Raw genomic sequence first — 25324 nt, forward strand, 5'->3', positions numbered from 1 at the left:
TGCCTATCAAAACCCAATAACGAAAATCCCACCCATGAACTCTGTCATAGAAGATGGGCGGAGTGGCTGCAGCTAGGTGCAATCAAGATCGAAACTTATCGTCATACACCCCATCCCTTCCAACCTCATAGCATTAGCCACTTGCGGTGCTCACCTTCATCTGTACCGCAAATGCATTCAGGTTTCTAGTCTGCAAATAAACGGTTCCCGGTCCAGTGAACCTGCAGGCCAACCCTTCTCCGGCGCTAAAGTTGGACATGATTCCACCAGATGCAACACGCTCAATCTTATACTTGCAGTTCCATGCGACAAGATGGCCGTTATCTATAAAGTAGTCTTCTCCATCTTGGAGCTGTAAAAGGATAACCGTCAACACAAAGTCCTCAGAATGAATAACAGGGGTTGACTTACATCCTTCTTGATTATAGCGCCGAAGCTTTGAACCCAAAGTAGACCATCACCTGTGATCTTGTAAATGAAGAGACCTTCCCCAGAAAACACACCCTTGGTGATCCCTTGCGCCTGGTATTTATGTGCAACTGCATCTGTCGAAGCCAGGAATGCATCCCGCCCAATCTTCCACTCGTTGTTCTCGTTGATTCGGAGAACAATGATATCTCCGAGAGTGGAAGGGGCAATTAAGAGTTCACCAGGCCCCTTGTACTTTGACATTGTCATTTCGCCACCAGCAAGTAGTTTCTTCCACGCAAAATGGAAAGTACCCTTCAAAGTAACCGTTGTAGACATCGCAATCATAGCACCTGTATACATGTGGTTAGTTGAGAAATTTGACAATCTTGTGATAATTGAAGTGGTCATTTCTTACCTGGTCTGGCTGTAAATGGGGCGCCTATCGCAAGTTGTACAGTCAACAGAGAGTTTGAATCACGATGGCTGACCCGATAGCTGCCTCCATTGAAAGTTCCTATGGAGTCCTCGTTTGCTGCGCTCGCTCCGGAAAATTGACCTGCTGCCGGTGCACCACCGGGTAGATGTTCGATATTTGCCTTCAACGGGGGTGACTGTGACAGCGATGGTCGGTGGATAGCAGCATTTTGCTGAACAGCGGCAGCGTTATGTTGAGCATATTGCTGTGCAGATCCAGGCGGACTAGTGGATTGTGGAGGGCCTGGATATCCCCCACTCGTAGGAGGTGACTGAGTTGGGGGAGGCGGGTAGCTGAAATTCGGAGGTGCGAAGGGGCTGGCCTGCTGCGGAGGTGGGGGGGAAAGCTATTGAGGGTCAGGGAAATTATATTAGATGCGTCTTCGTGTGTCTTACATGTTACATGTGCAGGGGCTATTCCAGGTTAGCATCGAGTAATAAAATCTCACGATTTGAGGCGGCTGGTTGACCTACCCGACATCGGCGGCGGAGGGTACTGATTCTGTGATTGCGCCATATTCAACAAGCGAGCAGTTTACTCGAGAAACAAAGTCTGAATTGACATGCGTCAGCTATTTGTCCGCATGTCCATACCAAACGCATAAAGCATTTGTGCGAATGAAGGAGGCCACGAGAACTCACGCTGGCTTGCGGATGCGGGGGTGGGCAGCGGTGGCTTCGATTATCGGATTAAAAATGCACGATCACCGACTAAATATGAGATGGGACAGCGCGCTCAATGGATTTCGCTGAAGCGAGGTAGTCTGAAAGGAAGATATCAATTGAGAAAAGGGACGAGTAGGAGCTGGTGCGCTTTTGTGAAGACGAGCTATCGACTCCGCACGGGGGGAGCTCGTCTCAAGTTATTATTAGTCTACCATCAGGGATCAACCGTGCGGGATTCATTTGCATTGGCAGTCAATCAGCTGCTTCGGTATCACACTCGACTACTGCAGGATTATCCCAGCCGGCGCGTAAAAGTTGCACCTGCGCAACATGATGGGTTGATCGATCCCCCACCAAAGTGGATCCCCCTCTGTGATTGGCAATGCGCTTAGCGCCCACCATAAGCCAAGACCACTCAAGAAACCTTTCGTATTGCAGAAAATACCAGTACATTTAAGGGGAAATTGACAAGCGGAGCCTGAATTCGGATCAGAACCCTGGGACTTGGCAAGAAGTTCTATACATTTGATTCAAATCCATATTTAACTGATGATCATTCCAATGTCAATGTAGGCCCATACTGATACTAGTATATTCCGCATATAACTACTTGGAAATAAAGGTTCCCTTGACTGAAGGTGCAAAATCATACCAAATTTAATAATTCGTTGAAAATTCCAAGGTTCCCCGGCGTCGATCATCTTCAACAGAATTTTTGACAACCCAAATCAGCCCACGTTATATGCCTCCGTTCAAGTTGCTTCTTCGAGAATCTTTACAATATCCGAGCGATTGCTTATCTTGGCCCAGTCCAAAGCCGTCAACCCCTTCGCATCTCGCGCATGTACATTGGCGCCATTCGCTAACAGCATATAGACAATATCGACGAAGCCTGAGTCGGCCGCAAACATCAGCGAGGTCTTCTCTCGGTTACCCCCTGGGGCATCAGTCTCAGATCCGGCTTTGAGGAGCAACTCCGTCATGTCGAGATAATTGTTTCTGACCGCACAGTGAAGTGGTATGACTCCATCGGCTCCAAATTTCCCAACATTCGCTCCATGGGAAAGTAGCAGGCTGGCAATGCCGAGTTTATTCTCATTGCTTGCCCAATGAAGTGCAGACATGCCACTCGCGTCAGTGGTATAAACCGAAGCGCCATGGCCAAGAAGCAACTGTGCCATGTCAGTAAGGTCTCGTTGAGCACAGAGACCCAACGGATTGGCATCCGGTCCTTTCTCGTTGCCATTCGGATTAGCCCCGTTTTCAAGGAGTGTCTCAGCAGCTATTAAATCATTTTCATCAATGGCTTGGAGCAAGGCTGATATTGTCCTTTCATCTGACGCCCCAATATCAGCACCATGTCGAAGAAGGACATTCACACCCTGACCAGCGGGATGCCTTGCCGCAATACTGAATGCTCGTTGACAAAGCACCGGGTGTTGAGCACCGATCTCTGCCCACCTCACCATAATAAATATGCGATTGCACCCAGGTCTTCTTTCAAGGCCCAGATGTAGCCTAGTTCATCGTCATTTCCCTCTAGATCACGATGGTGGATATCCCAAGCACTCAAGGTTAAAAACTCCTGCGTGGCTTTCACCGTTGCTATCGAAAGTTTTGCATCTTCGCCGCTTTCTGCAGATGTGCCTAGGCTTTCCAACACTCCGTGGGATTTGAGGGTGGGCTGTATACACTCAGCGCTCGGTATGTTGCTCGAAATATGCCATGCAATCCATCCTAGTTCCCTGGAAAATTGCCCCAGCCAGTGCTCCAATTGGCTCGACTCTGACCAGTGCATGGGTGACCTCACGTGCTGGGAGTTGAGAAAGTCCCCCCTGATATTCTTCTTGAGGATTTTGCACATATATTTGAGCCCTGCTCCCCGGATACTAGCATCGTGGACCATCAGAGCCCGGCGGCAGAGATAACCCAGTTCATATGCAGAATTGCGTAGCTCATCGCCTTGAGATCGCTCGCATATCCATTCGAGAAGTCTGAACGCTTTCTCCCAGTTGTTTTGGCTTATCAGATCTTCGATCTGCTTCCTCACTTGGGCAGAATCTCCTGCCAACTCTGGAAGAAGGTTTAAGCTTCGCAAGGTAGGTATGGCACAAAGAAGTGCATCTTCTCGGGATCCCAGCATGCAACTCTCGAAGCAATGAATGAGCTCTTCAATCTGGCTATTCTTTGCAGAAAAGCTCTGCCGAAAAGTTGAACTATGGATGCTGTCGTTTAGAAGGGTATCCCCTTTGAATGCATTGTTAGGTTTGAGGGCATTGTGAAGGAATTGGATGTAGATATCTTGAGCAACCATAGTCTCCACACTATTTTCTGTTCGAACAACAAGTATATCATTGTCGTAGACATAGCGATCCGATTCAAATCCGAAAAGCCGTTTCGACGAATCAATCGTCTCAGCGGAGACAATCTTAGCTTCAGTTTGTTGGAAGATCCATTTATGAAAGTCCAGGTACATCTCCAGTGTTCCAGCCTCAGACTCATTGAGGCCCACCATTCGAACGAGAGGATTCTTCCACCCCTCGTCGAATTTGTATAATGACCAAGTTGACAATCCAATGATTGCTTCGAGTTCACTCTGGTCGACTTTCCATTTCAAAGCATCGCCGCTCCTTTGAACGCGGATTGGGTGTTGCCCATGGGAATATGAAGTCCTTTCAGGCCCTTCAAGTTTGCACTCGAATGAGAGATCAAATCGAAATTCTTTCTCGTACTCAACACCCCAGCTGGACAATAAGTCCATTGTCATCCCGATTGTGTCTGCCAGGCTCTTTGCCACTTTTCGAGTTGGAATATCGTCCCATGGTACATTCAACCCATGCTTCGATTCTTGCTTGGAGGTTATGTCTGCTAGAAGAGCCCGAGTTTCAATGATCTCTTTTACCAGCGGTTTCTCCGGATGAGCCACATAGCTGTCTGAAGAATTACTGCGGGGTGTAGTACTAGTCGATGAAGCGGGTTCGAACGAAGCGACCCCACGAAGGTAAAATGCAAAAGCATCAAGTTCTTGTTTCCTCTGTGTAGCGAGATCTCGTTCGTCTTTAAGAAGGTTCTCTTCAGGTGCCATTCTCTGAGTCCTTAGACAAGTGCGCAGAATCGACATGATGAAAGTCGAGCCCAGCTGGGCTAGAATGACGGATGCATGAAGTCCTCTTAGGCCAACAAATTGAATGATGAAGCCAAGCATTGTCGAACCTAAGACTGTATAGAGTTCAACATATCTGCCATCGTATTTCGGGAAACGGGTAGATTTGATATATTCCAGCCCCTCGCTCATTGATGATTCTGGTCCTTGCCTGACGGCCATAAATGCGCCGAAGACCTGATCACCCACGTGCTGATTCCCGGGTTGCAGCCAATAGATCTTATTATTTGGCTTGTTTGGTTTGATGTAATATTGTTTCGAAGAGCGTTCGATAATGATCGCGCAAAAGAGCATGCCTGCGAAGAGCAAGGTCGTTCCGACAACATAGAATGGGAATGCGTAACTGGCCACTGGTTTGTCGTCCTTTTCAAAATCTCCGGGAAATAGAAATACAGTGATTGCAGCGTATATAATGACCCCTAAGAGAAATAGAGGTATCAGTTCAGTTGAGTCTGCCATATTGCAAATCTCATCGACATAATCTTACCTATCTGCATGATAGCGCCCAAGATAGCAGCGCATTTAAACCACCTCGGATGCCTTCTCTTGATCCCCTTATTCAAAGACAGGTTTGGTATATCGAGCTCTGGGAGACGGGTCAGATCATCCAAATCTTCAGAGGCAAGACCTGATCCTTTAGCACTCCACGCTCCTTTCCTAATCGCGTCACGAAGTGTTCCAAATTCGACCGATCCTTTCCCTGTCTTCGGATCTTTGTTCTCCCCGTCCCATGAGACAATCTCAACAATCCTGGGCCTGCCAAAGACTCTTGAAATGCCCCCATCATTGAATAGCTCCGCTGTTGACTGTGACACACATGGTAACAGTTCGCTTTCAGCCTCGGCAGGGCCCTCTTGTGCTCTCCCTACGAATGCTTTGAGGGATGAGCTACCGCAAACTCGAATGACTGAAACAACTGCTGTTAAAACACCAAGTGGTGATAAGGCGAAGATTATGTTGTCTAAGAGGCTGATCGACTCGGAGAGAAATTGTTTCGTGAGTCGTTCACCAAAGAGCGTTATTAAGGGGGCCTTTAGATGCGAGATGGTTAGCATGTCTTCACCATGTATTTGCCACGAGATCCTAGTGATAATTCTCAGATCTTACCAAGTCAGTTGCAAGATTATTGGTAAAATCCTCCCAATCATCCGCCGCAGCAAAAGGTGCAAGCAACAATATCGTCCAGAATATAAAGTACTTCATGGTGCCAACAGCATATCACCGGTGCACCATCGAAGACAAACATAAGTTATTACTTTGAATTAGAAGGAGGCACATGTTCGTCCTTTTGAAAGCGCCGCTATCAGTGTCGATTTGTTCGTTCCTGTTCGATGTGGTGGGGCTTGGGCCAGGCGCTTCGCGTGGCCCTAAATACATGGCAAATCACACTCATACACATCTCGTCGCTGAAACCGCTAATGTCCCTGCTGCATGCACATAGCCGCCGTCTCAACAAAAGTACTACTACGAATAGAAACACCCAGTATCATCGGGCCCAAGAACGGGCGAATTCGATTAAACTTAAGGCTATACTTCTTGCCGATCTAGAAACGAAGGTTGATAGAAAGCGGGGGGTGCATCAAGTCCAAAAAGCTAACGATAAATCATAGAGAAACACCAGCAGCAGGCCACTGATCTTCTATTCCGAAACAAAATCAAGCCACAAACGCCGTTGAATGATGTAGGAGGATATCGATTGGGAAAGTTGAGCAAGAGCGATAATTTTCGAGGATACGAGTAATGAGGAGTCTGAGATGTTCGGCTTAGAAGATGCTGTTGACGATGTTTGAGCCGACCGTAGCACCGGCACCGAAGATCGCTAAGACCGGCATTAGCTGTGAACAGACGGTAGAAAAGATAACAATTCATCGGAAACCTACCAGCATTGCCTAGCTTCTTTCCGAACTTCTTGCCACCTTGTTCGAACTTGTTCTTCTTCTCCGGGTCATTAGGATCGCCCGATCCGCTCTGGCTAACATCCAGGGGCATATTTCCGTAGTTGGTGGGCGGAGGGGACTGCAGTCCACCCTTCTCGTTAATCACATTGACGTAGCTTCGAGGGAAGATACCCTCCATGCCAGTCCGCTCGTTGCGACCGCGCCACCCTGCATTTATATGTTAGCTATATCCCCTAACGCCTCCATTAATGTAGAACATACAGTCATCATTCATGTGCTCAGTAACCTGGATGCGATCATTCGGCTGCAGAGCAAGGTCGCCCGGATCGGTCGGTGTGTATGCGTATAGGGCGGAGGCCAGCGACATAATCGGTGGAACCTGAGGGTAGGCCGGCGGGGCCTGGGGAGGCGGAGCCGCATATTGGTTCTGCATCGGGGCTTTCTCGTTCAGGGAGGCATTTGACATGGCCGTGGATGGGGGCGAGTACGGGGCCGGGGGCGGCTGTGCGTGAACAGGCTCTGGCAGGGGTGATGGCACCGGCGCTGGTGCTGGTGCTGGTGATGGCTGATGCGCGCGGGCATTGATGGGAGACGGCTGGTGCGCGCGGGCCTGAGACTGGGGCTGGTACTGGGACTGAGAGTCGGTGGGGAGCTCGGCAAGAATAGAGGAGAGCTGTCGAGGGTTGATGACACCAGAATCAGCCAGAAATTCCAGCTCCTACATGTTGCGTGTCAGTTGTGGTGCTCGGCTTCAAGGGGACCTTAGGGTACTGTGGGGGATAACGCACGCTGCGGACCATGCGGAGCGACCGAGCGGTCATGGCTGCGGAGAAGTCGCTCGCCATGGCGGGAAGAAGATACGGTAACAATTAAAGTGGTGAGAGAATGGATAGGATTGATCCTGTTAAAGATGTCGTGGGCAGTGAAGAGTCGAAGAGTCGAAGGAAGGTGGAAGGTGGACCAGGCAGATGAGACAGCCAAGACGGACAATCCGGCTGGCGGGGACATATGAACATCCCAAATCTCCACACGTTCGCCCTAAATTTCATGTCCAGGGGTAATGTGGACAATAGGCGAGCTCGGAAGGGCTCGGCATTTTAGGCAGCTTTAATTCTCTTCTCCTGGGTGTTTTTTGAATTCGTTATTCTCGGGCCGTGGAGACTGGAATAGGCGGGTCCGAGTCGGAGAGGGCCATTTGCAAATTTCTAAGTATAGAATGAGGATCATACTTCGTATTCCAACAAAACAGAATATGGATCAATCATTGATTAAATTAATACCACATTTTAGAACTACACTTTAATGGACATTAATTCATAACTGCGTTCATAGTTCTGCGTGAGATACTCGGAAATTCGATTTCATGTCTATCAGCATAACCTTCTATTCAACCCAACTAGGAGATACGAATACGCTCGACATACGAATACGCTCTATTTCGATTCATCCCGCTCAGAAAGGCATAATAGAGTCAAGTTATAACCTTTACAGCACTTTCGTGATCGCAAGACCATCCTGAACTCATATGTTAGCATCTATATTTCAAAAGGGCGATCAAGACAAAACTTACCTTTCCAAAGTCCGTATCAAACTCGGGTACAACAGTCTCATAAATGAGCTCAGGCTTAGGGCGACGACCTCCAACGTCCGCCTTTTCAAGCAGCTTCTTCTTCTCGTCCGGTGTTGCCTTTACCCACTCCAAGTAGTCTGGAGCACCAGGCATAATAACATTATCCGCAATCAACATCGTCCTTCCAGGAACTATAACTCCCAAATCTTCAAGGAGCCACAAATCTGGAAGGTACAGCTTTTGCCAGTGATCAAGGAAGATTAACTCTACCTCGTTGATCTGCTTCTCCTCCCGAACTAGCTCCTCCAGTACTACATTGCTGGCTCCCACCATAATCTGCACATGCTCACGTAGGCCAGCTAGTTCGACCAGCTGATTCGCGACAGCAGCCATCTCAGGATTGACCTCAATGCTCAACAGCTTCCCTCCATGGGCCTTGAGAGCATTGCCGAAGAGAACAGCCGAGTAACCAACGTAGCCACCAAGTTCAATCATCAGGGATGGCTTTCTCTGGGCAATAATATCGAGTATAGTCGGCCCTTTGACGTCACCGATATTCATCAGTTTGTTATGCTTGTCGTGGTACTCATCAATGGCAGCGATGACTTTTTCCGGATTTCCACGAATTTGCTTGATATCGGAGCGGGCGTACATCCAGTGGAGGAGATCAACCTCGCGGCCATCCTAAATATTTTTAGCAGGAAATCATATATGTGTTACAAAATGGTGACTGACCAGGGCGATGATATGGGGAGGCGGAGCGTGGGGACGGTTAGACATGCTGAATCGTGGGAAGAGAAACGGAATTTCAAAAAGGTGATTCACTTTGAAGTATTGACTGAATATCTTATAACTTCTTGATCGGATTGATTGAATTGGCTCAAACTAAGCGGAAGTGAGGCGATTCTTATACTTGCTGTCGACGCATCGGGGATACAGTTGTTTTTCGCCCAAAGCGGAAACCTCGGAGTACTTCGGGCCCTAAAACACTCACTTCCCCACGCAGTGAATACCCCGAGATCCCGACCGACTTTCATTTAGGCATCAATCTCACTTCCCTCCAGATATCCCTACGTGTCAAAGAATGGATATAGGAAATAACACACCTCGTACCGTGATTACCGAGTTGCTCTCTTATGTCCGAGAAGGCTCATGAGTACGGAGAAAAAAAATACTATGCTGCCTTGATCGGCTTGACATCCGGCCACTAAGACCTTTAGCAGGAAATTCAGAGTTGAAAAAGTATTCTTAAACTATTTAGTATTTATTTTAAGACCAAAAGTGTGAAGAAGGCTGTTGGGTTTGTGGTACTGAGGCTATCGGTGATACTAGCTACTAACTATCGACATAGTTGGCCTGTGCTGACTGTCTACATAACTAAAATGTATACAGAGAGCTCTGTCATCTTATGTTTGCCTTCCCTACTACCAGCTAATAGCACCTGCTACAAAACCAATACTAAGTAAGTAAGATAAAATAACAACATATTCATATAATTATTCTTTAGTGACAGCTAATATCTCGACGTCCCACCTAAAAATCGATTCTCGATGTGATCTCTAAAGACAACAAACTGATAAACAATCTCAACTTGTCAACTTGAAGCTTGCGGTGACGCGCGATCTAGTCGCATGGAAGCATCATTGTGTCCAGGGCCACCAATAAGGAACTGTGACTGTCTTCCACAGCCGCCCCCTTTGTTTTCACGATATCACGAATGCCTGCGAGTGATGGGATGCTCAGTCTTCAATTCTGCTGGTGAGAATTCCAGCACTACTCCAAAACAGAGATAGAGCACCAATCACGATGGCTAAAGGGGTAGACGCATTCTGCAGATCGTCCGGATGAGCTTTAAGCCAGAACCAAAAGAATGCAAAAGGCCCAGCGACGATGATGCAATGATAGACAAAAACGTAGGTGGATGAAACCGCAAACACAGTTTCAAGGCCCCATACGGGTGAGGTCTGGTCGCTTTGAAACCCCTTCGTTCTCTTCGGGATGCGTCCCAGATGCGAAGCACCGGCTAAGGGCGGCATACAGTCATGTGGAATTGGCCAGGTGCATGGGAAATGACACGTATAGAAAAGAGTCTTGAACGCATGACGTGAAATCGGTGGGTTCCTGGCATTAGGAGCTCCAGCACGGGGACTATACTGATAGTCCACGTGGGTGGGAAGGTCTTTATGCTCACGAACCATGCGCTCAAGCGTCAGTCTATTAAACTAATATTTATCAGTCTCTGTAATAAAAGGTCTTTTGGATGATATAGTACCTTCACAACCTCACAATATTCCAAGCGCCAAATGGAGAACCATAATCTCAGTCGGCCACGATGAGTCCGATAGCACATGTTAAGGTCCCGGAAGACACTGTAGTCAGTACTTTGATCATTTATCGAGATTTGAGCAGGTATTAGGGTTCGCCGTGCCCCCTGGATTCCAACCAATATCCAGCTCTTGGTTTGGCTAGCTGGGGCCAAAGCCACTATCTGAGCTCCCCGGATCGCGATGGTGCTTCCTTGATGAGATTGATTCGGAGTAGTCGCGCTAGATTGGCCGTCACCACGAGGCCGTGATCCATGCCGGGGGGGTTGATGCGGACGTGAAGATCCTCGTCGGTGTATATCTTTCAGCCGCTGTTGACAATGTTGCAGCACATGATTCTAGTAGGGCTTTTCGGAATTTGCCTTCAACCCAGGCTTTCCGTAGCGATCCTACTCTTTTTGTTCTGCACCAGTGTGGTGGCCGAGGTTTGTCCTCGGACATGGCCAATATCTTCCTCACTAGCTCAGATTGCTCGATAGATATTTCTTCCCACTGCCGCGCACCGCACGTCTGCTAAACGTTAGCATTGAATTGGGATCGAAGAAATCAGAACTTACACAATACCAAAAAATTCGCGATTCACCGTTCAGTAGCATTCTCTTCCCTGATTCTAGAGGCCACCAATTCCATCTCACGTGAGTCTTGCCTTCCACCCAGGTTTTGAATCTATTCGTCAAAGAAAGATCTTGCTCCTGAGATACCCAGATATCCTCTTTAGGAATAGACAGGAGCACATTTCTCAGCTCAGTTGGGAAAAAAAGGAGCATGAACTCCTTCAAAAGAACCTGAAACGATACAGCCTTTCGTAGGAAGGCCTTCAGCTCAGAGATGTGAGGAAACTCATCTATCTCGATATCATCGTCAGAGTCAGAGTCTGGAGCTTGGTCATCCAATTCCGTATACTCGTGTCCCAGCCATCTTTCGATACGATTTTTGTTTTCCAGTGGAATTTGGAGGTCGGCTCTATTGCTCTCCGGAATATCTTCCCGCTCTTCTTGGATATGAGTGGCAATCTGTTGGCTCATCCGATTCCTTCCTCGCCTGCTGCGTAATAATCTGGCGACGGTCTTTTCTACCTCAGCATCAGCCTCTGCGGAGAGGTTTTTGTGAAATGACTTCAGTAATCGTCGCATGTTCTCCACGAAGCGTTGTGTGTCCATATCGGCCATTGCTTTCTCACACAGTAGTCTGAAATTGGGCTCCTCGGTCAGAAACATCCTAATAAGAGCTTTGCCCGTCATTCCTTCGTTTGTTGTTTCATCAGATGCTTGTGAGTCAATGTCATCATTGTCGGATGCGAGTGACTCAATGTCCTCATTGTATGAATGTTTGGACTCATCAGTGTTGACTACAGCGTGCGAGTCGGTCTCATCTTGAAGAACTGCCTCCGAGGACACCGTCATTGTTGTAGGGCGTGATTCTGATGCATAACCCGAGTCCTTTTCTGGGTCTTTCAAGTGTATATGAGATGGAGTACTAGTCACGATTTTATGACTCGCTTCATAGACTATCTCAGACATCATCGCATCATTCTTTGGAATTGCAAACCTTGCTGTTTCTCCTTGGAGAATACGGTCTGATTGAAGATAATCCTGTACAGAAAAATGCGCCATGTGAACAACAGATCTCGGATGTCCGTCGTCATCTTCAGTCATCGACACCACCACGAGTCCACCGCACATTTCAACAATATCATCTAGATAGGATGAGCGACCCTCGTTGTCAAGTTGTGACAGTTGATCAGGGCCAAGAAAGGCATCAATCAGCTCATTTGAAGTGAGATGTCCGGCGGCAAAGCAAAGCAAACTCAATACCTTTCGCACATCTTGAACGTCTTTCTCGTCAATACCACACAATATTCGGGCATAGGTCTCATCCAGACCACAAGGCAAAGAGTACAGGCATTTGTCAAGCTGATTCCGGGTCATCGCTCTTGAAATTTCCCTCAGTTGCAATTTGGCATGTATAAACCTGTAAATAAATATAGTTAGATTGATAGTTCATGATTCTTTGCTACTATCGAATACGTACATTCCTCGTGCGTTGGCCGTCAGTTTCGTCTGGATCTCGCCATGTCGCTCTTTGAACCACTGGGACTTCGGGTTATTTTCGAGCTGATGGGAGACGAAGACTTCTATGTCCCTGTTCATATCTGAATGTGCTATGGACAGGTCTTGGTCAGGCGAAGGGTCTAGAGATCTGCGGATATCTAGCTCGTCCCGACAAGTAACCAAAAGATGGACACTGGGCAAGTACCACTGCCTTATAACCTGTATTGCCCTTAGAACACCCTTTCTCTTGTCATCTCGGGGGCTTTCGTCTAATCCATCGAGAAGAATATAGCTATCACGGAATTGGCTCAGGAGATTGAACAGACTGTTGAGTAAAGCTTCCACAGTGGGGTTACCGGGGTTGTGCGATTTATACAATTGCTCTAGAACCTGTTCACCATCTTGAATCTGGCCTGACAACTGTAATAGTAATGCGCGTAGCATGCTATGATCATCTTGCTTCGACTTGTCGTTAAAATTGAAATAAAAGAATGAGAAGCCTACTCGATCTCTGTCTTTTCTCCTAAGGAAGGTGTGTTGGATTGCTGTTGAGCAAAGCACTGATTTTCCAGACCCTGGGAAGCCATTAAGCCAAAGAAAAGAATTGCGCTGCACTAGCCACTTCGCGAAATGATTTCCGCCAGTAAACCATAGACCAGTTTGAGGCTGATGCTTTGCATATACCGCGTTGTGGTCGATAGATGCGTCAGGGGCCATAAGCCAGGTCCGAATCACTGAAGAAACCTGACTCGAGTTTGTTCGCTCGAGAAATGATTTGAAATTCGACAGTTGGGCCTCCATCCGGGAGTCATTTTTGACCTGTAGGACATCAAGCACTGATAAGATGAGTTCGCGTAGCTCGCCAACCATGTTTTCAATCTTCTCCAGTGTGCTTTCGCGGAATGCATAGGCAACGGAATTTCCAGATAATTGAATACGATCCTTTGATTCGGTGATTGAGTCCAAATCGATTTGCTGACATTCTAGGTGAAGCTCCTCGATGAGTGTCTGCCACCTTGGTGTGATATTGTCGATACCTTCTCGGTATAGCTCTTCTGTGTAGGCTCCAAATAGGCTACTAGTATCCTGGACTTCAACTGACTCTTGGAAGGATCGAAGGACGTCCCGGATATCCGCAAATTCTAGCACGAGCTTTGCAAGATTGGGGTCTCTGCTCCGGTTTACGGAGTAAAAGGTCTTCAAGGAGTCCGTCACTTGGACCCCAAGTGAGAGGGACCCTACGATCGAACTTGCGAACGACAACGGATCCGACATCGTAGCAGTCCGTGTTGAGAGAGATGGAGCGATAGGACCGCAATCAAAGTGTTAATGATAAGGAAAGATTAGTCCTACCTTATTTTTGGATGAAGGTAGGAAGTGGAAAGGAGGTAAGCCTTAGCGAGAACGTGCATGATGAGGAGCGGGGTGAAGGGTTGGGGGCTTTGAGGTATGGGGACTTTTGTTATGGTCCTGACCCCTGACGGATGCAATACAATACAATGCACGATGGCAGAGGTACGTACATACTATTAATTCAAAGCAGTTGGGAAAAACTGCCTACGGAATATATTAGCTGTTTGGGCATTAGAGGCGAGAAATAGTAGAAGAGTGTAGGCAGTTAGTAGTACCAATCCCAAGATGTACTGTTTCCAGTAACTAAGCCCTGGTACTACTACGACTGGTAGCAGCAGAAATATTCCAATATTTACTTACTACACACCGCGACGTCGATCTTGATGTACTTCTTCATACGAGCTGGATAACTAGAAGTTAAGTCTATCATTTATGAGCCTGGCTGTGTAATATCTAATGCAAATTCTCCAATTCCAAGGTTGTATATTTTGTTTGTGTCGCATGCCCCGCGCGCTGAGCCTCAGCCTCGCGGTGGGGCAGTCGGCGTCCCAATTGGGAAGAAATGGAGAACAAAGACTGGTATGCGGAGGAGTAGAAGGTAGCAGTCCATGAGTCACTTATAATGCACAGGTTTAGCTCTTTGAAGTGACTCTTTGTGAGTAACTGATATTTCTTAGTCGTTATTTGACCTAGTGTTGAGTTCGAGATCAACATGGACCCAGAAGTATGACATCAAGTGGGTCAAGACATATCATCATATTCTCTGTGGTCCTTTGTCTTCGAGGTAAATTTGTATGCATTATGAAGGTTGAGTGCTACAATGAGCACTTAATGACTATTTTTTTATACCGTATTAATTTTTCCATATTGTGAATCGAATCAATGGATGAAGGTAGAGTACGTCGAGTCCGGTGAAAGGGAATGTGGCAAAATGCTGGATGAATTGATCATGATGAACCCGTATTAAACACCACAAAAAGGGATACATAAGCAATCAAATATTTCTGAGATCCTATTCAACTTATGTCCGAAAGGAAAACACTAGAATAATTGCCATCCTTTAGTAAACACGGAGTTAAAGCGTGTAAATTAGAAGCCAGGCGCCCATTGACCAATCGACACTAACCAGATCCGGTTAGCGCATGACTCCCCTCCTCTCGAAGCTTCTGTGGTATAAATTGCTTCACACGCGAGCCATCGTCATACCCCACCCCTTCCACCGCACATCCTACTCTTTCCACCTCCACATACCACCTCTCACGCACTCTACCACCCCCAATCCACACACCACATTCAACCGTCAAGATGGACGACTGGGACACCGTCACTAAGATCGGCAGCAAGACCCGCGGTGGCACTGGCCCGCGTGAGACCACTGTCAAGGGCCGCAGCGCTCTGAACGCCGCTCAGCGTAGCGGTGCGGTTCTCGGATCTGAGAAGAAGTACACCACCGGTAACATTGTACGTCGAATTCCCCTGTACTACTCAATTCCCTCCCTCGAAGACAATGGGAATCAATGAAAGAGCGGACGGCTAACAATGACCACCTAATAGTCTGCGAAGGCTGGCGCCCCCCGATGGCCAGCACTTGACCAAGGTCGACCGCAGTGACGATATCATTAAGCCCAAGACCGTCGGCTACGCCGTCGCAGATGCCATCAAGAAGCGCCGAACTGAGGAGGGCTACAAGATGACCCAGAAGGAACTCGCCACCAAGTGCAACACCACCATCACCATTGTGCAGGATTTCGAGCGTGGCACCGCCACCCCAGACCAAAAGGTCCTCTCCTCTATGGAGCGCGTGCTCAACATCAAGCTCCGTGGCTCTGACATTGGAGCCGAGAAGTTCGCCAAGAAGAAATAGATTTCTCTTTTCTCCTTTCCTCTGTCTTGCTCATCTGGGGATGAGCCTCCGGCTTATTTTATTCTTTTGGGGATGAGACCCAGGACGAAACATTGAAAGTTCTGCATCTCTTTCTACTGTTACTGTTTTTGATGATCATCATGTCCCCGAACGACCCCCTTCCTCTCTATCTATGAATTTTTTTTTTTAACTTTCCTTGGGTTTCTATTTCTGCTGGCTGGATGAGCGCTGGTCAATGCATGGAAATGGGTTTAGAGAAAACTGCATGAAAATGTATAAATGATACCTCCTTACATGAATTTCTTGTAATATTCGATATTTAGTATTTTGAGAACTCCTCTCGTAGATGTCCTAGTACTGGTAGTAGTGTGGCGCCCACTGCATATATCGTTGTGGGGGATGCCGAGCCCTGAAGGTGGTGAATTTGTGGCGATATGATCTCGCCCATATAGCCAGCCACTCCTTCAGCCCAAACTACTACTAGTAGTTACCTCTCAATTCTGAAATCATCAACTTGGATAATATTTTCTGGAAGACCCCAAATTTTTAAAGACAAGAACAGTTCGATATTCTGGTATATAAATAGCCATATAAATTTTGGAAGCTTCGTATTGTCTATTCGTGATATGCGATCCTCCGCCGGTAACCCGGAGAGTCACAGCTCCCACGTTTGCAGCTAAAGGACATACATATATCTCGAGAAAAAAAACCATCATGAGAAGCATGCCATCTTTTATTAACCCAGAACAATAAACAAAGGGGTACCAACTCCGGGTGATCATGTAATCAACAGAAATGAGAAACCGTGCCTCGAAAGGTCATCATCTCATCCGGTATGCAGAACTCGTGGGCGGGATTGTGCCCCGAGCCTTGTTCGCATTCATAAAACACATACACAAGAAACGCAAAGGCTCGAAAAAAGAGTCACCTATATTTTTTCATCGCTCTTCTTGAGATTTCTCCATATCATTCACTTCGCTTCACTTCCGCATCTGCTCCCGCTCAACCTCGTACATGAAGTCGAAGTAGGACTTGTCGAAGTGGTGAATACGGACGTAACCGTCCTCACCACCGGAGGCATACGCGGTACCGGCGGGTGGACATCGATGGTGTTAAGGGGACCGAAGTGACCACGGACACGGCCAATCTCATCTTCGAAAATCTTGTGGTAGAAGCGGGCCTCGAATTTACCCTGGCGGGCGGAGGTGGTTGTGACATCCATGGCGGCTTGACCACCACCCAGAATCACGTAGTCCTTCTTGGGGGTGATGGAGGCGGAGTTAAGGGGAGTGTCGGCGGTGTAGGTCTTGAGGATGTTGAGGTCGCGAACGGACAGGAGCTTTCAGAGAGTTAGTCAATGGTGCTTTATATCGAAAGATCAATCGAATGCGCCTACCTTGGCAGACTTGTCCTTGGAAGCGGTGAGGAATGAGGTGCGGTCGGAGGAGAATTGGATGTCGTTGATCTGGGAGTCGAACTCGTGGACCTGGACGTTGAGCAGCTGGTCACCGGTCTATAGAAAAAGATATTAGTATCATTCGGAATGCGAGCAGGATCAATCACCCCCTCTATCCAATCTTGATCGTACCTTAGGGTCGTACTGGCTGACACTGCCGTCTTCGTGCGCGGCAATGATATACTTGGCGAGGGAAACTCCATCCCGCCACTGTCGCCTTGCTGTCCTCGCAAGTAATTTTCAGGGAAGGCTCGGCGGCCTGATCCTCCAAGTTCTCGCCATAGTTGATATCCAGCACGGCGATCGTACCCAGGAAACCCATACGCTTCTCCGTCACAGCCAACAGCTTGCTTCCATCCGGGGAGAAAGCGACCCGCTTCACGGCGGTAGGGAAATCCCAAACCTTCACGCATTCACCAGTCTTGATGTTCCATAGGCGCACGGTGTTGTCGGCGGAGCCGGTAGCGAGAAGGACGGTGTTGGGGCTGACATCGACGGTCCAGACAGCACCTTGGTGACCGTTGTACGTTCCGAGACGCTCGCCGTTGGCGGACCACCAGGCGCAGACAATCTTATCTTTGGAGACGGAGAAAAGGAGATCGCCATCACGGTTGAAACGAATCTGGGTCAGGGACCGTTCCTATAGAAAGACACGAACAGGGCCGCGGTCAGTAAACTTGTACAATCTGTGTGGATCTAGCAGCTTTTACTGCTAAAAAACGAGGAATTCCAACGCACATGGCCCGACAGCAAAATAGGGCGCATCTTGATCTGGGCGACGAGAAGATCCCGGAGAAAAAAGTCGAGGCGATCGGGGGGGTTGAGGAGGGGAGGGCGGGTATCACGGAGGGGGTTCAATCTCGTCAACCTTCGACTTTCTTTGACTGGTGAATTTCATCGCACACTGGGCCCGCGAATGCCAAGACTGTCCTGGATGACTAAGTGTGTTTGCAGGAAAGACAAACAGGCCAGCCGGGCTCATATCTACACGTGACTGTGCCCCGCAGCCCTAACCCTATCAGCCTGATACAGCAGTCAGGTGATGGGCACCGCAGAGGCTCCAGAGGTAATCACCTGACTAAAATCACATGTCTACATCATGACTCAGCACGGCCCGGTCTTCTGCCTGAGGCCATCAACCCTCGGGGTGTTACAAGCCTCCTTTATGTCGGACGGCCCGGACTCGCGTCGAAGTCGTGCAAGAAAAGGAGAGGAATGAAGGCGACTGTACGAGTGAGGGGGACAAGAAGATGTTTTCGTGTGCTCATCCAATCCTTTCCGATTCATTCCTTTGCATTGCAAGCTGTCCTGCAGAATTCCCTTGTGAACCCGAGCCACAGAATCAGCTCCGAGGGTTCTCGCCCCTAAAGAAGCAATAATATTCATGCTCTTCCCCGCCAAACCCCGCTGTCGCTTTTTCCTTCAAGCGCCTGCGGTCAATTTTCGCCTCCGCACCATCTCTCCGTCCTCCTTTCCCGTTAACCTTCCCTCCGCACGAGGGGTTCGAGGAAGAATTGTGTCCTCGTCGACTTGGTCTTCGCTGCCGACCTTTTTAAATCCCCCGGCCGCTTCTTCTCATCGCCCGTTCTGCAGTTCCGCAATCATGGCCTCCAAGATTGATGGCACGGCAATTGCCAAGAGCATTCGTGCGGGTCTCAAGGCTGAGATTGAGCAGACCCAGCAAACCAACCCTAGATACAAGCCAAATCTGGTCATCTTCCAGGGTAAGCGGATTGCTACTAGGGTGTCCCCGTGGAACAAGCGGGTGTGGAATTGGAATTGGAATTGAGCTGACCGAAATTCTCTATACAGTTGGCAACCGGTCCGACTCCAGTCAGTTTACCCCAGCATGAGCTCACAAATCATGCTCGCGAGCAATCTTGAGCTTCAGCTAATATACTCTAGGCACCTATGTGCGCATGAAGCTGAAGGCCGCCGAAGAGGTATATATCTTGTGATTTTCAACCCAATCGATCCTGCGCTTACTGACCCCGCACTGCTCATAGGCCAACATCATTTGCACCCTTATCAATGTCCCCGAGGACATTACCGAGCTTGAGCTTGTGCAAGAGATCACCAAGGCCAACAATGACCCCGCCGTGCACGGTATCCTGGTGCAATTGCCCCTCCCCGCCCACATGTCAGAGCACACCGTCACCTCCACCGTTGCCGACGAGAAGGATGTCGATGGATTTGGCGCAATCAACATTGGTGAGCTGGCCAAGCGTGGCGGCTGCCCGAACTTCATTCCCTGCACCCCTCTGGCTGTAATGGAGCTTCTGAAGGCTAGCGGGGTTGACCCCGCCGGCAAGGAAGCCGTTGTGCTTGGCCGCAGCGACATCGTGGGCAGCCCCGTCAGCTACCTCCTGAAGAATGCCGATGCCACTGTCACTATTTGTCACTCTAAGACCCCGGATCTGGCTCGTGTGGTGAAGAGCGCCGACATTGTGGTCGCTGCCATTGGCAAGACCGAGCTTATCACGGGCGATTGGCTGAAGCCCGGCGCGGTTGTCATTGACGTTGGCATCAACTTCAAGGAAGATGCCACCAAGAAGTCTGGCCAGCGCCTTGTTGGCGATGTAGACTTTGAGTCTGCTGTCCAGGTCGCTTCTCAGATCACCCCGGTTCCTGGTGGCGTCGGCCCTATGACCGTTGCAATGCTGATGAAGAACGTCGTCCACGCCGCCAACACCTACTTCGAGAAGCAGAAGGATCGTCATATCACCCCCTTGCCTCTTCGCCGGCAATTCCCCGTTCCCTCTGATATCGCTATCTCTCGCGCTCAATACCCGAAGCCCATTTCCCAGGTCGCATCTGAGATCGGCGTCGCGTCCCACGAGCTCGAGCCCTACGGACACACCAAGGCCAAGATTAGCCTGGACGTGATCGACCGTCTCGCCCATCGCCGTAATGGCCGATACATCTTGGTTGCCGGCATTACTCCCACTCCTCTTGGAGAGGGTAAGTCTACGACTACGTTGGGTCTCACTCAGGCGCTGGGCGCCCACCTCAACCGTATCTCCTTTGCCAACGTCCGCCAGCCCAGCCAGGGCCCGACTTTCGGTATCAAGGGTGGTGCCGCCGGCGGTGGTTACAGTCAGGTTATTCCTATGGATGAGTTCAACTTGCACCTGACTGGTGACATTCATGCCATCACTGCCGCCAACAACCTGCTTGCTGCGGCCATTGAGACCCGTATGTTCCACGAGTCTACCCAAAAGGACGGTCCGCTCTACAAGCGCCTTGTCCCCGCCTCCAAGGGCAAGCGTGAGTTTAAGCCTATCATGTTTCGCCGTCTGAAGAAGCTTGGCATCGAGAAGACCAATCCCGATGACCTTACCGAGGACGAGATCCACCGCTTCGCTCGCCTTGACATCGACCCCGATACTATCACTTGGCGTCGCGTTCTCGATGTGAACGACCGTCACCTCCGTGGAATCACCATTGGCCAGGCTCCCACCGAGAAGGGCCTGTCTCGCGAGACTGGCTTCGACATCTCCGTTGCCAGTGAATGTATGGCCATCTTGGCCCTGAGCAACAACCTGGAAGATATGCGTGAGCGTCTTGGCCGCATGGTGGTTGCTACCTCCAGAAGTGGCGACCCGGTGACCTGCGACGACATCGGTGCTGGCGGTGCCCTTGCCGCTCTGATGAAGGATGCCATCAAGCCCAACCTGATGCAGAGTCTGGAGGGTACCCCCGTCATGGTGCACGCGGGTCCCTTCGCCAACATCAGTATCGGTGCTAGCTCGGTTATTGCCGACAAGCTGGCTCTGAAGCTGGCCGGAACCGAGCCAGACGAGGACCATGAGGACAAGACTGGTTTCGTCGTGACTGAGGCTGGATTTGACTTCACGATGGGCGGCGAGCGATTCTTCAACATCAAGTGCCGATCCTCGGGATTGTCGCCCGACACGGTGGTGATCGTTGCTACGGTCCGTGCGCTCAAGGTACACGGTGGCGGTCCCGAGATCACTCCCGGCGGCGCCCTGCACGAGATCTACCGGACGGAGAACGTGGATATTCTCCGGGCAGGTTGTATTAACCTGCGCAAGCACATTGCCAACGCGAAGCAATACGGCGTTCCTGTGATTGTCGCGATCAACAAGTTCGAGACCGACACTGAGGCTGAGATCAACGTCATTCGCGAGGAAGCCATCGCGGCTGGTGCGGAGGACGCTATCCCGGCTAACCACTGGGCCGAAGGTGGAGCCGGAGCGGTCGACCTGGCTAAGGGGGTCCTGGCCGCTAGCTCGAAGCCGAAGGACTTCAAGTTGCTGTACGATCTGAATGGCAGCATTCAGGAGCGTATTGAGCGGATTGGTAGGGAGATGTATGGAGCCGCGAAGGTTGAATTCAGTGAGCTCGCGCAGAAGAAGGTCGACACCTACACGCAGCAGGGCTTTGCGAACCTGCCGATCTGTATCGCCAAGACTCAGTACTCGCTCAGTCACGATCCGGCGCTGAAGGGAGCCCCAAGTGGGTTCACCGTGCCTATCCGTGATGTGCGCTTGGCAGTTGGAGCTGGTTATCTGTAAGATCTCTTCCCCTGCCATCTTGGCCTTACCCCTCTCCTCCTAGTCACCGGTCGGTTATATGCTAACATGGAATTTTAGGTACGCTCTCGCGGCGGATATCCAGACCATCCCCGGACTGCCAACCGCGCCAGGGTATTTGAACGTGGACATCGACCCGGCGACTGGAGAGATTGACGGACTGTTCTAGAGGGAGAATGCGATAGATGTAAATAGCACATAGCGGAGACTTTCAACATATCGGTAATGGCGCGACGGAATTTCAACACGGCTAGAGAATGGATATTTAGTTACAGTTACAGTTACAGTTACAGTTACAGCTGGTAGTATGCAGAGTAGTAGTAGATATAATTTCCATGACTATGCTGGAGTAAACTTGAATATTTCAAGTTGGATGTCTCGGCAGAGTGTTTCCCGAAAGTAGGCTGATAGGCAAATAGGCTAAACCCCCACTACGTACCACCACCACTACCACTGCAAGGCACTTCACTCACCCGCGGAGGTCCCTCCGAGCTCCGGCCAGTCGCCCGCAACTCCCGCAAATCGCAAACCGCTCATCCGCCCAGCGGGTCAGTGGAGAGTTCACCGAGCTTCATGACTCGACCAGCTGATCGGCTCACCGTGGTCAAAGCTGGATCATAGCCATCCCTGGGAATTGCTGGGAATTAGCAGTAGCAGCAGCAGATATTTATCATTTATTATCTGATAATTTTTTCCTCCAAGCACCTGGCTAAAACGGAAAGGTCCCCCTCTTGTCCAAGAAGTCCAAGAGTCACGAGACGCCGGCTTCGGCGCTTCCCACGGTTAAAGACGCACCGCTGCGCTGTTTTGGTCTTGCCCGGACAAGGCTTTTCCCATCCCTTCATCACTTTCTACCCAACCTTCTTGCGCTCTCGGTAATTCCCCCCACTGTCTATTACCTTCCTGCTCTTCCCCGTCTCCGTCCCGTATTGCCCCGGCATTTCCCCCAGACTTCCCTTTGGTCCGCAGTGTGCCTGTGCCCGCAGTCGCCGCATTCGCCGTGACGTTAGTTGTCCACGCTCAATTCCCGACTCCACTGCCTCTCCATTCTGCCGAATATCGTCCCTCGGTTGTTCCTCACGGCTTTCCGGGCCAAACAGAAACTTGCGAATCTCGCGCTGACCTTTCCCGTACAGTCCCTCTCAACTCACATCATCCAACCATGAACGCCCTTCGGTCCAGTTCCGCCTTCGCGCGCCGCTCCCTGACCCCCGCCTCTATCTCTGCCCCTCTCTCTTCCTCTCGTCTTCTCTCTTCTTCTTCCTCCCAACTACCTTCCTCTCAGAGATCTCTTTCTTCTGTTTCCCTTCGCTCTAACAGACTCTCTGCATCCCGCTGGTCCGGATCGACTCCTTCCGTCAACTTCTTCCAAATCCGCACAATGGCTTCCGAGAGCAAGATCAAGGTGGTGAACCCAGTCGTCGAACTGGATGGTGATGAGGTACGAAATACAATTGGAGGGAGTAAGGGCAAGCAAGAAGCAAAAGAAGAAGAAGACAAAAAAAAGACAAAACTTCTGCCCCTCCAAGACATCCCGACCCCTCTCTTTTTATAGCTTAAACCTTCTTCTTCTGTTCGTCGAAAACGGTCCGGCCCGTTTCACAAGCCTGACCTCATGCGGTTCCCGCTGTGTTTTCGCCGTGTCTTGACTTCAACGCGGGGAAATACGGGGGGTTGATTCCCATGTGTCAATGGCTATCCCGAGGGGCAACCGTTCTAGACCTACCTTACTCACCCAATGACTCTTCTTAACATGTGCTAATCATTCATCTGCTCTATAGATGACCCGTATCATCTGGCAAGAAATCAGGGAAAAGGTAAGCCTCGGATATTCCCCTCCCCTCATACTTGCTATCTCTCCCCTCATCCCGGCTAGACCTGCATGATCGTCCTTGCAGGATGTGGCTGCAGGCGGTCTGATTCGCTGAACATCACTCCCCTCGTGCGTATCTGGTTCGAGACTAACATTGCATCTATAGTTGATTCTGCCGTAAGTGGATATTTTGAGGGCATCGATCATCCCGCATTTTTCCTAACATTGCCCAATCAGTTACCTCGACATTGATCTCAAGTACTACGATCTGGTAAGCCCACACCGCTCTATATGATGTTCACCTGCAGAACCGAACTAATCAATTACTGTGTAGGGTCTTGAGTACCGTGACCAGACTGATGACAAGGTCACCGTTGATGCCGCCGAGGCCATCAAGAAGTATGGTGTCGGTGTCAAGTGCGCCACCATCACCCCCGATGAGGCCCGTGTTGAGGAGTTCAAGCTGAAGAAGAGTAAGGTTTCCCCTGCCATCTGCATGATGTCGTACGACTCGGCCCGACTAACAACCCACCAGTGTGGCTCTCCCCCAACGGTACCATCCGTAACATTCTCGGCGGTACCGTTTTCCGTGAGCCCATCATCATCCCCCGCATTCCCCGCCTTGTGCCTGGCTGGAACAAGCCCATCGTTATTGGCCGCCACGCCTTCGGTGACCAATACCGTGCCCAGGACCGTGTCATCCCCGGCCCCGGTAAGCTCGAGCTGGTCTACACCCCCACCGGTGGTGAGCCCGAGCGCGTCCAGGTCTACGACTTCCAGGGCGGTGGTGTCACCCAGTGCCAGTACAACACCGATGAGTCCATCCAGGGCTTCGCCCACGCCTCTTTCCAGATGGCCCTGATGAAGGGTCTGCCCCTGTACATGTCCACCAAGAACACCATCCTGAAGCGCTACGACGGCCGCTTCAAGGATATCTTCGAGGAGATCTTCGAGAAGGACTACAAGAAGGACTTCGATGCCAAGGGAATCTGGTACGAGCACCGTCTGATCGACGACATGGTCGCCCAGATGATCAAGTCCGAGGGTGGCTTCGTTATGGCCCTGAAGAACTACGACGGTGATGTCCAGTCCGACATCGTCGCCCAGGGCTTCGGCTCCCTGGGTCTCATGACCTCCACCCTAGTCACCCCCTCCGGCGAGGCTTTCGAGTCCGAGGCCGCCCACGGCACCGTCACCCGCCACTACCGCGAGCACCAGAAGGGCCGCGAGACCTCCACCAACCCCATCGCCTCCATCTTCGCCTGGACCCGTGGTCTCGTCCAGCGTGGAAAGCTCGACAACACCCCCGAGGTTGTTGCTTTTGCCGAGGAGCTTGAGAAGGCTTGCACTGATGTCGTTAACGACGAGGGTATCATGACCAAGGATCTGGCTCTCGCTTGCGGTCGCAAGGACCGTGAGGCCTGGGTTACTACCAACGAGTACATGGCTGCCGTTGAGCGTCGCCTGAAGGCTAACCTCAAGGCCCGCCTGTAGATTCCTTTTTCCATTTTAACTTAAACATGTTATGCGTTTGATACCCCCTCTAGACTCGGGGGATTTTTAGCTTCTGCAATGTACAGCTGTGGATGAAAATAAAATGATCTTTTATTCTATTCGTTATCGATTGTAGCCTTAGGTGTTCCAGTGTTCTTTCCAATGATGTGAATGATAGAAAGTACGATATACTCCAGAGCTGCTAGTATGGAAGTCTGTTTCTTGCTGGGA

At 49.9% G+C, this 25324-nt stretch overlaps 9 protein-coding genes across 9 annotated transcripts; 3 read left to right on the top strand and 6 right to left on the bottom strand.

Annotated features, from left to right (window-relative positions):
• Nucleotides 1-133: 133 nt before the first annotated feature.
• On the bottom strand, nucleotides 134-1402 carry N7509_004777 (AIM24 family protein; the record flags this gene model as incomplete). The annotated part of the gene is made up of 5 exons (XM_056629414.1): nucleotides 134-352; nucleotides 412-761; nucleotides 827-1232; nucleotides 1289-1299; nucleotides 1360-1402. The coding sequence occupies 5 exons, from the start codon at nucleotides 1400-1402 to the stop codon at nucleotides 134-136; spliced, it is 1029 nt and encodes a 342-aa protein (XP_056488716.1).
• A 901-nt stretch (nucleotides 1403-2303) lies between these two features.
• On the bottom strand, nucleotides 2304-5917 carry N7509_004778 (ankyrin repeat domain-containing protein; the record flags this gene model as incomplete). The annotated part of the gene is made up of 4 exons (XM_056629415.1): nucleotides 2304-2961; nucleotides 3018-5133; nucleotides 5202-5745; nucleotides 5822-5917. 4 exons carry the CDS (start codon nucleotides 5915-5917, stop codon nucleotides 2304-2306), a joined length of 3414 nt encoding a protein of 1137 aa, XP_056488717.1.
• A 560-nt stretch (nucleotides 5918-6477) lies between these two features.
• Nucleotides 6478-7457, bottom strand: N7509_004779 (SH3 domain-containing protein; the record flags this gene model as incomplete). Its single annotated transcript, XM_056629416.1, has 4 exons — nucleotides 6478-6533; nucleotides 6595-6819; nucleotides 6874-7330; nucleotides 7401-7457. 4 exons carry the CDS (start codon nucleotides 7455-7457, stop codon nucleotides 6478-6480), a joined length of 795 nt encoding a protein of 264 aa, XP_056488718.1.
• A 640-nt stretch (nucleotides 7458-8097) lies between these two features.
• N7509_004780 (O-methyltransferase) lies at nucleotides 8098-8962 on the bottom strand (the record flags this gene model as incomplete). Its single annotated transcript, XM_056629417.1, has 3 exons — nucleotides 8098-8127; nucleotides 8183-8866; nucleotides 8918-8962. 3 exons carry the CDS (start codon nucleotides 8960-8962, stop codon nucleotides 8098-8100), a joined length of 759 nt encoding a protein of 252 aa, XP_056488719.1.
• Nucleotides 8963-10666: 1704 nt separating this feature from the next.
• Nucleotides 10667-13832, bottom strand: N7509_004781 (uncharacterized protein; the record flags this gene model as incomplete). Its single annotated transcript, XM_056629418.1, has 4 exons — nucleotides 10667-10807; nucleotides 10966-11016; nucleotides 11064-12477; nucleotides 12538-13832. The coding sequence occupies 4 exons, from the start codon at nucleotides 13830-13832 to the stop codon at nucleotides 10667-10669; spliced, it is 2901 nt and encodes a 966-aa protein (XP_056488720.1).
• A 1383-nt stretch (nucleotides 13833-15215) lies between these two features.
• On the top strand, nucleotides 15216-15774 carry mbf1 (multiprotein-bridging factor 1; the record flags this gene model as incomplete). The annotated part of the gene is made up of 2 exons (XM_056629419.1): nucleotides 15216-15388; nucleotides 15465-15774. The coding sequence occupies 2 exons, from the start codon at nucleotides 15216-15218 to the stop codon at nucleotides 15772-15774; spliced, it is 483 nt and encodes a 160-aa protein (XP_056488721.1).
• Nucleotides 15775-16754: 980 nt separating this feature from the next.
• On the bottom strand, nucleotides 16755-17995 carry tif34 (translation initiation factor eIF3 subunit i; the record flags this gene model as incomplete). Its single annotated transcript, XM_056629420.1, has 5 exons — nucleotides 16755-16805; nucleotides 16865-17113; nucleotides 17171-17287; nucleotides 17415-17870; nucleotides 17969-17995. The coding sequence occupies 5 exons, from the start codon at nucleotides 17993-17995 to the stop codon at nucleotides 16755-16757; spliced, it is 900 nt and encodes a 299-aa protein (XP_056488722.1).
• A 619-nt stretch (nucleotides 17996-18614) lies between these two features.
• N7509_004784 (C-1-tetrahydrofolate synthase) lies at nucleotides 18615-21955 on the top strand (the record flags this gene model as incomplete). The annotated part of the gene is made up of 4 exons (XM_056629421.1): nucleotides 18615-18954; nucleotides 19136-19173; nucleotides 19237-21764; nucleotides 21847-21955. 4 exons carry the CDS (start codon nucleotides 18615-18617, stop codon nucleotides 21953-21955), a joined length of 3015 nt encoding a protein of 1004 aa, XP_056488723.1.
• A 993-nt stretch (nucleotides 21956-22948) lies between these two features.
• N7509_004785 (NADP-dependent isocitrate dehydrogenase) lies at nucleotides 22949-25093 on the top strand (the record flags this gene model as incomplete). The annotated part of the gene is made up of 6 exons (XM_056629422.1): nucleotides 22949-23227; nucleotides 23568-23603; nucleotides 23766-23776; nucleotides 23837-23870; nucleotides 23934-24072; nucleotides 24135-25093. The coding sequence occupies 6 exons, from the start codon at nucleotides 22949-22951 to the stop codon at nucleotides 25091-25093; spliced, it is 1458 nt and encodes a 485-aa protein (XP_056488724.1).
• Between the last annotated feature and the right edge of the window lie 231 nt (nucleotides 25094-25324).

This window comes from Penicillium cosmopolitanum, assembly GCF_028827165.1.
Source record: "Penicillium cosmopolitanum strain IBT 29677 chromosome Unknown utg000006l:49.0-5199605.0:1.0-5204138.0, whole genome shotgun sequence".
In the NCBI taxonomy this organism is placed as follows: Eukaryota; Fungi; Ascomycota; class Eurotiomycetes; order Eurotiales; family Aspergillaceae; genus Penicillium; species Penicillium cosmopolitanum.